General features: G+C 36.8%; 1 protein-coding gene across 2 annotated transcripts in view; it reads left to right on the top strand.

The window, feature by feature from the left end:
* The first annotated feature begins 164 nt into the window (after positions 1-164).
* Positions 165-14,666, top strand: part of LOC120531531 (vacuole membrane protein 1-like) — a 126,928-nt gene continuing 112,426 nt past the window's right edge. The window contains exons 1-3 of one of the 2 annotated variants that reach the window (XM_039757025.1): positions 165-268; positions 12,330-12,440; positions 12,647-12,782. In XM_039757025.1, coding sequence (XP_039612959.1) covers positions 12,359-12,440; positions 12,647-12,782 — 218 coding nt within the window. In that variant the 5' untranslated portion in view covers positions 165-268; positions 12,330-12,358. Of the gene's footprint in view, positions 269-4,021; positions 4,116-12,329; positions 12,441-12,646; positions 12,783-14,666 lie in introns of those variants that run through there. The other variant, XM_039757026.1, reaches the window with a different exon arrangement.

The following is a 14,666-nucleotide window of genomic DNA, read 5'->3' on the forward strand; positions in this document are numbered from 1 at the left end:
AAAGGGATTACTTAGAAAATAATGTAGCTGTCGTATAATCTGAGCCTTGGAACTTATGGTCCTGCGGAAGTACCAGCGCACATTGATTATGTCATCATACTAGTACGGACAGTCCTGTGGCGCTTTAAGAGATGCCGGAAGCCAATTGGTAGTTGGTTCGTAATTCTCCAATCAACAACGAGAGCAGTGTAGCGTCATTCCAGTCCGAGCGGAAGTGCTTGCGGGGGAGCGTGACAGTGTGTTGCAACTGTCGAAGGAGAATACGAAGGTGAGCATTGAGCGATGTTTTTTTGTTTCCTAGTGTCTTTCTTAGAGATTGTGATACCTTCTTTAGGCTCTTAATGAGTGAGGTGTTATTGGGTGTAGCAGCATAGCTGGCTGTCAGGGAGTGTCATGGTTGGCATGTGTTCACTTGCTCTATACGAGTACGACAGCTATGTAGGGTAGGTCCTCCTTATTATAGGAAACCTTCGTTGTGTATAGAAAGATATACATTGATTTCGTAAGTCATTTGAACGCGCACTTCCCTGCTTTTTTGTTTTAAATTGACCTAGATGTAATAACGTCTTCCGTCTTGAGAGCTGTCACGTCGGAGTTCTCGTCGTGTTTGACAGCGTTCGCACTTGAGCTTGTCCTGTATGATTGATGTTTCGTGAGGCTTACATTCACCTTCAATCACGGGGTCTTTTAAGGCGACTGGTTAAAAAAGAAGTATTAATTTTTGTTGGCACCGTGCCACGCAAGCGGATGTTTTTTTTCCCCAATATTTTATAAAGATGTTTTCCTTTACATTTACTTTTTATGTTAACTTTAATATGCACACTTGTTATAAATGACCTGTCCTCTGATTTAAGTTAGCTTGAAACATGTGAGTGACTTGGGTTTATTTAGAATTTCATATCCCGCTTAATCAATGTACTTCTTCGAAAAGGCGTATGTTTATTCGGCTATCCTCGTAACAATGAATATACAATAATCACTAATGAAACTAGAAGGTGTGCATTTGCGTAAGATACCGATATGTACCAGGAGTCTCAGGCTTTCTTGGTTGTAGCATAGTGGAGCTGCTAAATGAGACCCATACAGTTAAAATTCGCTTGCAATTCTTCTTGCTCTGGACAGGCGCCGTCACTTCTGTAAGTTTGTTAGCTTGAAAAGTCCCACGTGCTCGTCCATGTGTATTTTCTAAAAATACGACCTCGATGCGTGGGTGAGTTTCGAGTCATCTCAGTAGAGAACTTTCTTTTCAGACTTGTATTCTTAATACTGTACTTTGCCCAGAGAGCAGCAGGCAGCAGCAGCAAGAGACAGGGCCCAGCAAGGCCAGTTGACATGCCAGTGTGAAAAGAGACCATTACCAAGAAGAGTAGCCCTTGTAAGTATGCTAGGTGGTCTGGAAGGGTAATGAGTAGGGACCACAGCACAAGAGGGATAAAGCTGTGATCTTGCAAAAACCAAGTAATGTTCCCAGCAGCACCTTGAGAATTGAGTCCCCTGTCCTCGAGGTTCCAAGATCAGTAAAGGGCTGCACATAGCCTACACTCGGTGAACTTCCATATTGATCTTTAAAGTTAGGTTCTGGAAGAATTGGTAGGAGTCTGGTCATTACCCTACAGCCTGTTGGCTGGTGGCATACAATCTCAGGATGTTGACTTTTAAATGTGCTAGCCACTTTAGGTCTCAAAGGGCAATGTATCCTGGGCGTTGTGAGAATTCATAAACTCAACCATGACTCAAAAAATGATTTTGGACAAAGCTGGAGGAGGTGTAACTGTGAACATGAAGGTCCTAAGCTCAGTATTAGAAAGAGAGGTTACAGTAATGGTTTAATGGTGGGAAGAAGAGACCAGGTCTTGTTTAATAGTGAGCGATGGAAGGTTTAGGAGGAAATACTTCTTGCTTTGCTACAGTGGTGGTTAAGTGGGTTAGCCACGTCACCAGGTAAACGGGGGTTAACTGTCTTGGAGGTAGCGCTAGGAGAGTAACAGGGCTGTTATTGTCCTTATTCCTTGTTTACTTTCTGTACTTTCTGCTTTGTGTTCTCTGTTAATTGTCACAGTACACGAGGAATGCATTTTAATGTACATGTGGCCTCCTTGGCTGGAGGTGCAGGATTGCTATGAGGGTCACCTATTGCAGTGGTGCTTTTTTGGCATGAAAGTAAGACAAAGAAGGATGAATATGTAACAATGAAAATATCAGATTTTGCACTAAAAGCATTAGAGCATCCCAGAATTCTGGAGGCTTGAGGCTTGCCTGAAAGGCCCAAAACCTTCCAGAACAACATTGTTTGCTTCTCTTACTTGTCTGAAAGCAGGTAAAGATTTTATTTTATATGTTAGTTTTACTCACGGGGGCCTGCTGGGTGCAGGGTGCAAGGCAGGAACAAACCCCGGGCAGGGCGCCAGCCCACCGCAGATAAATTATTGAATTATGTGATTTTGATGTGAGTCTCTCTGATGTATTATACACATCAAGACAACAAATCACATTTAATTTTAAACCACATCTTCTTAACTTTTTTTTTTTTTTGTTTGTTTTTGTTTTTTCTGTCCCCCCTGGCCATTGGACCTTACTCTTATTCTATGTTAATTAATGTTATTTTATTTTCTTTTCTTACTGTGTCTCTTATTTTTCTATTCTTCATTATGTAAAGCACTTTGAGCTACATTTTTTGTATGAAAATGTGCTATATAAATAAATGTTGTTGTTGTTACTACCTGGAAACCATCATCCACCTCGCATAATTGCAAAGATGTTTTGGGTTCTTCTTTGTAGAGAAGGTTTTCATTTTGTTTTTGTTCTTTTGTCTGTCTCATAGACATATACGATAGATAAACATGTCACTCACAATCGGCCCATGTGAGTGATGGTGGGTGCAATCATGGAAGTTCTTGCATTACAATCAGTGGAATAGACCCCAGTTAGCTGCAACCCTTTGGTTGTTTTAAGACGTTTCAGTGATTGGGTGAATGAACACACATACTACTTGTCTCTGCTCTACATTTCTCTCACTTAGAGAAGTGGCTTGTTTATCTGCATACAAATAATAGTTTGAGGAAGAAGATGGTGATTCTGGCATCCTCGCTCATATGTTAAATTTTAAACACGTGGGGCCCATTGTGCAAAATGAAATTTAAAACAGTCTTGCAATTTCTAGCTGTATGAATCCATTTCAGTGTTTTGAAAAGACAGACTCCCCATCCAAGCAGTACAGGGCACAAAACTAAAACTCCATCATGGAAATGAAATAGCTCATCACTAATTTCATTACTTTAATAGATTTATTGAAATGAACAAAAATGTGCTCTCAGGAGTCATTCTTCAACCCATCCCGATTAGCACTTGGTGTTGGGCAGCAGAGAATGGTGATGCTTCATAAAGGAACGACAAACCAGCCCTAATTATTCATCAAATCAATGAATAAACCATTCATGTGTCAGTTCAGACACCTCATACACACTCAGAATAATAAAGTCACACAAGTCAATCCACCAGTGAGGTTAGGGTTGGGTACAGGTACTAATTAACTCTGGCCATTCGGTTCTGGTAACTGTGGCTGCTGACCCTGTAAACAGAGCACTGGTGACCTTTACACCCCACCTATCTTCTTGCTGACCTGTCCCATGATAAACTTCAGCATTAAATATTTATTGTTTGACCTGCAGCTTTGCAGGAATGAGGCACATTTATTAAAACTAATGAATTGCCCTCAGGTTAATGTGTGACTCTTTTCCTATTAATAGTTTTCAAATAAATGAGGTCAGTACTTTTTAGCCTTTTTTAAGATCAGAAAAATAGCCTAATGGGCTGTCCCCCTGATGGCCTACTTTGAGGTTTGATATTTAATTAGTTGGGGTTACTCTTGAGATTTCTTATTAATAAGAACAGCTAAAAATAAACCATAATTAGTGATCACAGTTTAATGGTCTTCTTTGGTGTCCCACGTACGACATTAGATCTAATTTCAGTGCATTGCTGACACCTAAGGCAGAGTGTGGTTGCAGCTTCGCAGGAGTGCAGCTCTAGTCTTCTTCTTTTTGTTCAGAAATCTTGGACTTCTTTCTCCCTTTGAGTTAGTTGGCGTATTACTCCTTCCTGTTAAGTTGTTTTGGGTAAGAGAAAGAAATAACTGAATAATTTGTTGATATTGTTTGGCAGAACTTGTTCATAATGTACTTTGGTTTACTTGAAATAAATGCATTATTTTAAAGTGTCAAATATGCTTTTTTACATACAAAATATATATCGATGTGCAAGTAGTTTGAACATTCTGTAAAAAATTGAAACAAGCTTGTTAGATTATTAAGGGAGCTTTTTCTTGCAGAATTTGAAGTTGTTATGCATGAGTTGAAATGGTGAATTGAATTTGTCTTTGTGTGACACAGTGTGTAGTTTACTTCAGTGAATGTTTATCACACTTTCCAGGTTTTTGTTTATTTCAGAAATTAAGAATGACCAAAAGGAGAGCCATTTTTTCTGCTACTGTCTAGTTTGATCTTTTAGCCATTATCTACAGTGCAAGCTACATTTAGTCTTTCTTTCCTTGACATTTAGTTTTTAGTACCTTTTAACTGAGGCATAATGCTTGGTTGTAGCATAGTGGAGCTGTTAATTCCAAGTATTCATAGTTTGACTATCGTCCTGTTAAAGTTTAAGAGTAAGTGTGAAATAGAAAATCTCATTATTGAATGTTGTAGACAACACATTGTTTTTTTAATTTTTTTAAAGGCACTATTTCTCTTCTTGTCAATCATTAATGCACTTTTTTGTATGCATTACAGAGATAAAACTAAAATGCCTAACTCTCTCCATCCATTTTTATGATTCCATTTCGCAAGGATAGACACAAAGTGGGAACCAAACCTGAATGGGGTCCTGGGCCATTGCAGGGTATACTAATATATAACATACCCCAAGACCTGATCACAGAGGGCCAATTTAGAGTTCCCACTTACCATAGCATGCACATTGTGACATGAGAAGAACATGTAGACTTCTCTGAGACCTGAACCAGGTGGGATTTGAATTTGGGATTATGAAGCTTTGAAGCAACAGCATTAAACACTGTGCTGATGTACCTCCCCATCAATGTAGAATATAGGAAACTATTACACAATAAAGCTTTTATGATTATGCTGTTTCTCTTGTCGTTCTGTCACTGGCTCTGTCCCCAGTGTAACTCCATTGATATTTGTAAGTTTTTCAAATAACTGAGTCTGTTGTAATGATTTTGATGTTAGTACCTGGTAGACTTGAGCAAAAATTGAGTACGCATTAAAGGTCTTAATGCAGGTTATATTATGTTGAACACAGCCAGCTTCTGTAATTTGATCCCTCTAGATGAACATCGTGCTCTGCATGCTAATGATTTACGTAGGCTTAAGTTAGTTTAAAATAGTGCAGTGCATTTTTATTTAGTCACTAAAATGGTGGTCCCCTCAGTGTTTTGTTATTGCAGAAGCACTTTAGTTTGCTTACATTATATTTATTGTTACAGAGAGGGCCCATTTGGTTTCCCCTTAAAACCTACTCTCCACCTACACGTCTGCTTAATAGCTGACACAAGAGGGCACATATAGGGATCGTGAGTGAAATGTGGTCCTTGGCAGTGGGAAGCAGAATTTTTGTCACGCTTGTATGGGGTGGTGGTTGAGCGCTGGTTTGGAACACGTCACGCCTGACTTATGGGTAGGGTGGATACACGGTGCTAACAGCTGGTCATAGTTAATATCTTTTTTTCTCTTATTGAGATGGTAAGCATTCCAATTGTATGAGAGTACAAATTCTGAGAGGAAAATGGAAATGCAGGTTTAGCTTTAACCTTTTTACTTTCATAGGTTTTAATATGTGTTTGCTCTATCATTATTTTCCATTATGTGACACTTTAGCCATGTGAGATTCCTTATAAATGGGCATAGATGAGAAGAAAATCAATAGGGTGTAACACATAAAAAGTTGATAAATGTAAATGTTCTTGTCTAATGGGTGAAGGATCCTTCCTTCTTGCATAATTTACTTTCAAAACAGATTCAATTTAAATTCTTTTTCAGAACTCTGGTATTTTGTTGTCAGTTTTGTCTTGGCTGTTGCTTTTTTCCAGAGTACCCTCCAAATTGCTAAGCTCTGTCTGTACATGTAGGATGCATTTACATGTATAGTCCATTGTGGTAGGTAAGGGAAAACGCCGACAGTGGCAAAGCTCCTACTTTGATCGTATACCTAATCCCATTGACCTTTTTTAAAAGGCCACAGCATCTTTTGCACTGCCAAATCTGAGTAGTATATACATCATAGCCATCATTTGGCCAGAAACTCACACTCTCTCTCTCTCTCTCTCTCTCTCTCTCTCTCTCTCCTTGTCCAGATCTTTTTTTTTTTTTTTTATTATTCATCCCTCTTATACTTTACTTTTTTGATGGGTCTAGTCCAGTGTTTTGTTGTCTTTTAGGAGCAGTATGAAGTGGCAAAAAAACCAGCATGTTACTGTGGCAATAAAAAGTATTCTCCCTCTTTGTATCAACAATACAAAGTATTTTAAACTGTCAAGGTTATAAAAAAAATCCCAACATGTCTGTAACCAGCAGGCTGAGTTACCAGTAGACTTTCATGTGTGTGTTTGTTTTTTTTTATTTTATTTGTTACAAAGGCATATCTAGGTACTTTTTCAAGGCTTTCAGATGTTCTCCCTTACCCATCCATGTACTGCTGTGCGAACTCTGTTCAGTCTGATTTTGAGTCATCCATTGTCATTTCTTGAGGCTATAGAAAATAATACTTGTGAAAGTAACCAAGCTGGGTTCACATGCCATTGGATTTTTTAGGTCTGTTGTGAATAGAATGTTGATTTGTACCAGTGCACAACCTAACACATTTCCTGTAGCCCTTTTTTTATTTCTCCTCCCCGCTAGGCTACAATGTACAGTATTCATTGTTCCATGTTAAGAGATCTGTATTTGGCTACATTTGTTGTATTGTTTAAACTAAGGGAATGAAACACAGACAGGAGGAAATATCTGAAGTTGACTGACATCCATAACCGATTTTTTAAGTGAAAAAAAAAAAAAAACAATTTAAGTAGTGCATCACAGGTATACACTGCCCATAGTTAGCCATAGTTCGGTTTTTGGAGTCAGGTGAGTATTGGATGAAACCTAGAGGTTTCCTTTTAAGATTCTGCCATGTAGCAGTTGTGCTGTGATGAGCTTTTGATTTAGTGTCTCAGTATTGGCAAACACCTGCGTTATCTTTTAAAGTGAAATGCTCTCAAATTGACGATACTTTATGATTTTTTTCTGTTGTTAGCCTTAAATTATTTTATGATTACTCAATTAGGTGTTTTTTAATCAAAGTAGTCAAATAACTTTATTATTTGTGACAATACCATTGTGATGTTTTGTGTTACTTTTGCACCAAATAGAGTGATGAGCATTAAGGCCCAAAAGTTTGGTTGTGTAAGATCACCTCTTGTCCATCTCCAGCAGTTTTTCATATGTTTTTATTCTGAAAACATGAGAAACAACTCTGCTGCACTAAAGCAGACTCCAATCAAATGATTGTGACTCGGGGAGGAGAATTTGTAATGGCAGTGGGTCAAAGTAAGGAAGTGAATACTTATACCATCAATTAGCTACAATTTATTTTTAATTAATTTACAAAAATGTCAGATGACTGAACACATTTTTCTTCTCTCCTGCCTTCTGATTTGTTGAAGTTGGCCATGTTGCTGTTTTGCGTATGTTTGCTGGAGTGGAGGTGCACTTGATTTCACATTGTACAGATTTAAGTGGACAACTAAGCCGGTGGTGAGAGGTCTGAGTGGGAAAGGCAGCCGCAGAATAGAATCGGCATGTAGTCTCTCTTCTTCATCTTCACTTTTAACATTTTTGCAAATGGGTGAAATTTGGTGGAGTTCACAATGTTCTAAAAATGAGCTACATTTTCCATTTGAGTAGTTTGTCAAAATAAGTTAACATTACCATAATCACTGAAGCTCAACATATTCTATCATATTATATAACTCAGTATTTGGAGATTAGAGTCCCACAAGCTCCCATTCATTTGCCTATTGGCATAAAGTTACAAATTGAGTTATTATGCTATTGACCGTATAGTTTCAATCTGCTTTACCCTTACCATATTGATAGCAGTCTTTTTCAAAGAAATGTACTGTAAAACAGAGAGAATGACAAGCTTTATCAGCAATGAATACAGCCTGCTACCAAACATAGTTTAGCCATCAGCAGGTCACCATCATAGTGTTATATCCATTGGGCTATGTAAAGCTGTTTAGCCTAAGAACAAATAGCGATGCCTGTAAACCTGTTTTATGCATAGATTATGGGAACTACAGTCATATAGCTCATCTTGTGAAATAAAATAAAAAAAGATCAGAATAGAGTACAGTATTAACCTTGTTAAATGATACTGCAGCTGAGTGTGATATAATCTGCATTTATTATTTATCAGAGTTCATCACCGTAGCTCCCATTAACAAACGAACAAAGATGGTTGTGGAACGTTCTCATGCAGTAGCCCAGCTTGCCAGAACTTCCTTTGTATTCCTGCTGTGTCAGCAACATCTGAGAATCTCATGTGGTCCAGGACACATTTGGTCAATGGGTAGATTTGGCCCAACATGTGAATACGTTTACATTCCAACTTTTCTTCTTTCTAATCGGTCCATTCTGAAAGCCCCAAGATCCATATTTTGAACTAAAAACATTTACTTGCTGTTGTTCTGAGTTCACATGATTTATCTGAATTTTGTTGAACTTATTTGAAAGCTAAGCATTGTAAAATAGAGATATAGTATTTATCATTTCAGTACAGTATAATTAAATTTAATTGAGAGAGAGAGAGATTCTCTCTCTCTCTCTCTCTATCTTTTGTTCTGGTGTAGAACTTTTTTAGTTGATTTCCTTGTATTGTAGAAGCAATGAAGCATTAGATGTGGTAAAAAGAGATCACTCTCAGACATTATTGGTACTCTATACCTCATAGTATATCATCACATGCCATTTTTGAGAATGAGGTGGGGCATTTCTTCACAGTCACAGTTTGGCAGAGTAGCCTTTGCAACAGGTATAGTCTGAACTGAAGCATTGTCATATTACAGAAGGAGGGTCATTTGCAACTTTTCTCAGTGTTTTAACCGATTGACTTCTAGCACCAAATAACATCATGTTGCCCATATTTGTAATTAATAAATATTATACTCTCAAAATCATAAAATAATTGTGTGCATGGTGCTGCTGGTGCTCTTGGGTCTTGAATTTTTTCGTTTTGGAGAGTCACCATTCCTACATTTTATCTGTTTGCTGTCTGGACTCTGAGTTACAATGATGAATCCTAGTTTAATTCTCAATTATGAACGTTTGTTTTAATTTCTCATAGTCTGAATTCAGAATTTCAAGATTCTCCAAGGATGTGGCCATACTTTATTTATATAGGCAACCTATATAGATTTGTTCATGTTTAATTAATTGTTCATGAAGAATGCATTCACTTGATCAGTAACTAATCCTTGTAGTGTCTGCCATCACTCTTCAGTTCTGTATTATGATTCTCACCAAGGTGGTAACATTTTATTCTGTTGTTGATGTTAAAGACCAGCTGGCCCCTAGTTAATCTTCCAGTGACATCTTGCCATCATGGCATTCTACATCTGCCTCTTGACTGTGACATATTAAAGATGACTAGTCCTTGTGTATTTTGAATAGAACCTCTGCTGAGTTATTATGCAATACACCAAACCGTTCAATGACAACACAATAATTGATTTTTGTGTTTTTTGAATTTGCCGATTTTTCTGAATCAAGATGCATAAATTATAAACTGTAAATGCTAGTAACATGTAATTCTCATGTTTTTAATAAACCAGAGATCGATCAGTCAGTCAGTCATTGTTCAACCCACTATATACTAACACAGGGTCACGGGGGTCTGCTGGAGCCAATCCCAGCCAGCACAGGGCGCAAGGCAGGAACAAACCCCAGGCAGGGTGCCAGCCCACCGTAGGGCACACACACCCACACACCAAGCACAATTTAGGATTGCCAATGCACCTAACCTGCATGTCTTTGGACCGTGGGAGGAAACCCACGCAGACACTGGGATAACATGCAAACTCCACACAGGGAGGACGTGGGAAGCGAACCCAAACCAGAGATCATCTTTGGCCATTTATCGAATGAGCAATATGGAAAATATCCTTCAGGTTATGGCTAGAAACTCTTTGATCACCCCTCATCTAATACAATCAACAGAGAATGAATACAGCACAGTTAATTAAATGAAACATAAGAAAATGCATATAATTCAGTTTGTTCCCATTGTGTTCTTTATTCTAAATTTTAAACTGGATTCAAACTTCATTTATTCTTTTTGGGCACATTTCAACTTTGATTCCTGTGTGCAGTATGTTAAATTCAAACATAATTTTGAAACAAAGATAAACATTGTTTAATAAATACAAATCTATAGCTATTTCTGTTACATACTAGGTTTTCTAAAGTGTAAATTTTAGCTGTCTTAGGCCAGCCTCATTCTGTTAAAAGGATCATGACAAAGGCAGTGAGTCGATGGTTTGTGTTGGAGATATTTGACAATGCAGTAATACCATGGTTAACAACATCCCTTAGAGAAAAAAATTTCCTGTATTTAAAAATGTTCACTTTAAACCTGCTGTAGCACATGCATAATTCCACTACCAGTCATCTAGAGTGCTGTGGTATTCACTGCAACTTTCTTACAAGGAGTACTCATCTATCATTAATGTTGTATGTACTGTAGAACAAGAAGTTTTTTTTTTTTTTAAAATGAGTGCTTAATTATTTTACGCATTCTGTATTTATATGAATATTAATATGAAGTAATGCATATAAAATGTAAAGCAGTATCATTAGAAATTGAAATGCACATTATAAAAATGATAAAAGCTGAAGTCAAAAACTGCCATATAGTAAATTTTGAAGTGAGCACCTGGTCATGAAAGGAACTGATGCTGAGCATGGATAGATAGCCCTTATCTGCAAGCGCCTAGGCAGTTCTTCACCACTGCTAAAAACCCACTGCCTAGCCACTGACAAGTCTTGGGAAATGTGAGGGAAGTCATGTTGCCCCTGACCTCAAATGGCATGCAAGGGGGATTTAGTGCTGTATGCTGGCAGTGAATGAGGTAAATGAGAATGTGTTGAGCTGCACGGTAGAAGCCATAGAAAATCTGGTGAGCAGTGGCATTGGAGGGTGGCCAAGGAAAGAGACAGCAGAGAACATACTGTAAGTCCTACAACATCACCTCCCCATAGTAAATTTACCTCTGATAGAGGTTTTTTTATGATGATCTAAAGTGCTGAAATGCATTTACTTCATATGAGAAATGCACTCTAAGCATTCTCATGTAGTTATCAGTAAAATTGGCTTTTATGTAGTGTAATACTGAAATAAAAACTGATGCTAGTAATACAGTCATGCATATAGAGTATAGTGACATTCTTTCTTACATATATGATCAATGTGAAAAACAGATATGCATTTTCCAGTGCCATTAACAAGAATGTACTAAAATACATACCTTCTTTTTATTTATTTGAAGCCACAAATCAGTGTACCAGGGGTTTGAGTTGGTGTGCAGGTGATAACGATTTAGTGCTGGAAGAATAGTAATTCTGCAGAATGAATGAAGTCTTTAATTAAACAGAATACATTTTTGATTAAGTGTATATTATATACACTACTGTTCAATTTTTGAATTTGGAGCTGAACTTCAGGATTGCCAGTACTTTGCAACCCAAGTGAATACAATAAAGATTTCAGTAGTGCTAATGCAGTTACAAAAGTTTCTCTAATAACCAATTAGCTTATAGACATGACTAATTAAGGATAATCTAAAAATTTCTACTGAAAATGGGGCTTTATAGCCATATGTGAATAATAAATTAAAAATCTGTCATTTTAAGCAGTGGTAGCTATGATAAACACTATTAATGCCTTGGTTATATTTTTAAATTATTTTAATGGTATCATGATAATAAAAGGTGTTTGTTTCTGTGACCCCAAACGTTTGACTGGTACTGTATGTCTGGTACAGAAAGGAGTTGTGTGCTATGAATGTTTTATGCTGTCTTTGCCACCCTTTGTAGTGCTTTGCACACCTGAGTTGAACTACTTTACCAGGATGATATACAGTATAGCCACTCAGGATAAACTTCATAGTGAATTTGTAGTTGGTAGATTATATTGAATTTTTAGGTCTGCAATCATTAGGTTTTTATATGTCTTAAAACCCAGTGAATTGTGATTTTTATTTTTTTTTTCCTGTTTTTCAGGTATCCTGGTCCCTTAACCTCTAAATGAGATGGCTGAAAATGCAGCTGACTGCGAGATACCACAAAGACGTGTAGGGATAACCAAGGAGCAACAGAATGGAAGTTTTGTGGGTATGTAGGAGCAAAAAAGGTTTGCAGCTATATACAGATGTTCAAAAACATATATTTGTTCTAATTTGTTTAGAGGCCTCTTTCTGCACAATTATATATGAAAGAGTGGATTCTGTAAGGACATATAAGCAAATTGAAAATAGAAAATAATGTTCAATTCGTATTTCCAACTTAGTAACACTGAGTTGATGTGTTTTCTGCTTTAGATTCTTCGTGTTTAAGAGAGAGGAAGCAAAGGGACAAAGAAGAGAGGCAAGCACTCGTCCTCTGGAAACATCCCATAACCACATTGCAGTATTTCTTTTTTGAACTGCTCCTAGATGCAAAGGACTGGACTTTAAAGTGGGTACTAATTCACTTTGAATTTTTACATGCATTTTTTTTGTTTTACTGAATGTGTTTTGATTATGTTTTTTTTTTTATTATTCTTACAAGTTTGGAAAGGATAGCATGACCAGGGTTACTTTCCTCATATTTGTATTAAGACTAGGTAAAATATTGAATTTTCGATTTGACATATAAGTAAAAGTATATACCATAGTCAATATTGTGATGTTCAACTTCTTTGTGTGCTAAGTAAAACCTGCAAAACTTTCACTGCTTTTTCAGTTGTGGCTTCTGCAACTAGAACAAGTAGTGAAGTTCTGCTGTTTGGAAATTCTTTGGTTTTGCTGAGGAACTGTAGTGCAAAACAGTTCAACATGTAAAGATAAAACACGGCACAGCATGTGGAGGTCAATCAGGCACATGTGGCTTCTGCTGTGTATCCTTCCTCCTCACCAGCAAAATGAGTCCCTACTAAGCAAACTTCCATAAAATGTTCCCCCTACATACTCTATGAGCAGACAAGCAGCAAGTGGAACAAGATGACAGTTACTGTTTTAAAAACTTTAGCTTAGTTAGGTTGCACTCTAAAAGTACTTGATCAGTGGTCAAATAAGTATACTAACCACTAATTCACATGTAAAGTCACACATCCACGCAGTATAAGCCCTCAACCGTCCATTTCATTGTACTGTATATCCTCTCTGTACTGAAATGATACAAGTGGGTTTTTTTTTCTGAAATATTTTTTTTATTTATTTATTTATTTTTTAATCATTATTCAAGCAACAGTTATGGGATAAACTACATTACTGCCCATTTTGTTTTTGTTTTTAGCAAATAAATTGAGCTTCCTACAGTAATTACAATAGTGAGTGTCCATGTATGGTGTGATCATTTTGCAATAACATTTATAAATGTGTTGTCTTGGTGATATATGAAACTGTTAAGGGTACTGGAGGAAGATATTCATCATACTACTTTTTGAGGAGAGGTTAGTAATAGGATACCAATTAAATGAAATAAAAACCTATGTGAATTTATAGTGAAAAAATTAAACTTTGCTGTTTATTGGCATTTAAAGTGAATTTAAAGTTTTGACGGGTAGTTGCAATGGCAGAAGTGTCACCACCCTCATAAGAATTTTAAGTGCCCCCATATAGATTTTTCCCTGGTATTAGCCCTATAAAGTACTTATCTGTACTGTTGAGAAAGATACTGGATGCAAAATAAGAGTTGCCTGACCACAAGTATTTATACTAGTGCTACTCTAGTGAATGTTATAAACCCAATACCCAAATGCATCATACATACTGCTAAAGACATGGCAGGTCACATATATGCAAATACATAGTTTGTAACCATTAGAAATAACAATGTCATAAAACATACATGTGTCATGATTTCTCAGCACTTTAATGAATTAAGAGTTTTATGTTTCCTTCTATAAAAAAGTCGGAGACGAATGTAGAATAGTGTTCACTGGCAGATACAGATAGCAGCAAAGCAGTGTTGGTGTTGAACATACAATTAAAACTCATAAATAAGTAGAGGAGTTGTAAAACAAACGTGATTGAGGAAAAATAGTTTTTGAGCTGTTTCTTTGAGGCACAACTTTTCATGAAATATATTTAAAAAAAAAAAACTAAACCAGCATCCTTCATAAATACCTCATAATGTTATTGTGCTAAAATATACCTGTTATACCTGTACTTGTTTGGGCGCTGTATGGGAAAAAATACATATATGCATCTACATAGTGCTGGTCTTTAAAATTCAAGTTGGTTTGAGGACATATCAAAATATATCAAATTCTGGGTCAGTATTATTGCATTATCAATTTCACTACATATTGTCAGTCCTAATTTGTATTATTAGTATAGGTGACTTATTTTTTGGTGT

This window comes from Polypterus senegalus, chromosome 6 (assembly GCF_016835505.1).
Source record: "Polypterus senegalus isolate Bchr_013 chromosome 6, ASM1683550v1, whole genome shotgun sequence".
Classification (NCBI taxonomy): domain Eukaryota; kingdom Metazoa; phylum Chordata; class Cladistia; order Polypteriformes; family Polypteridae; genus Polypterus; species Polypterus senegalus.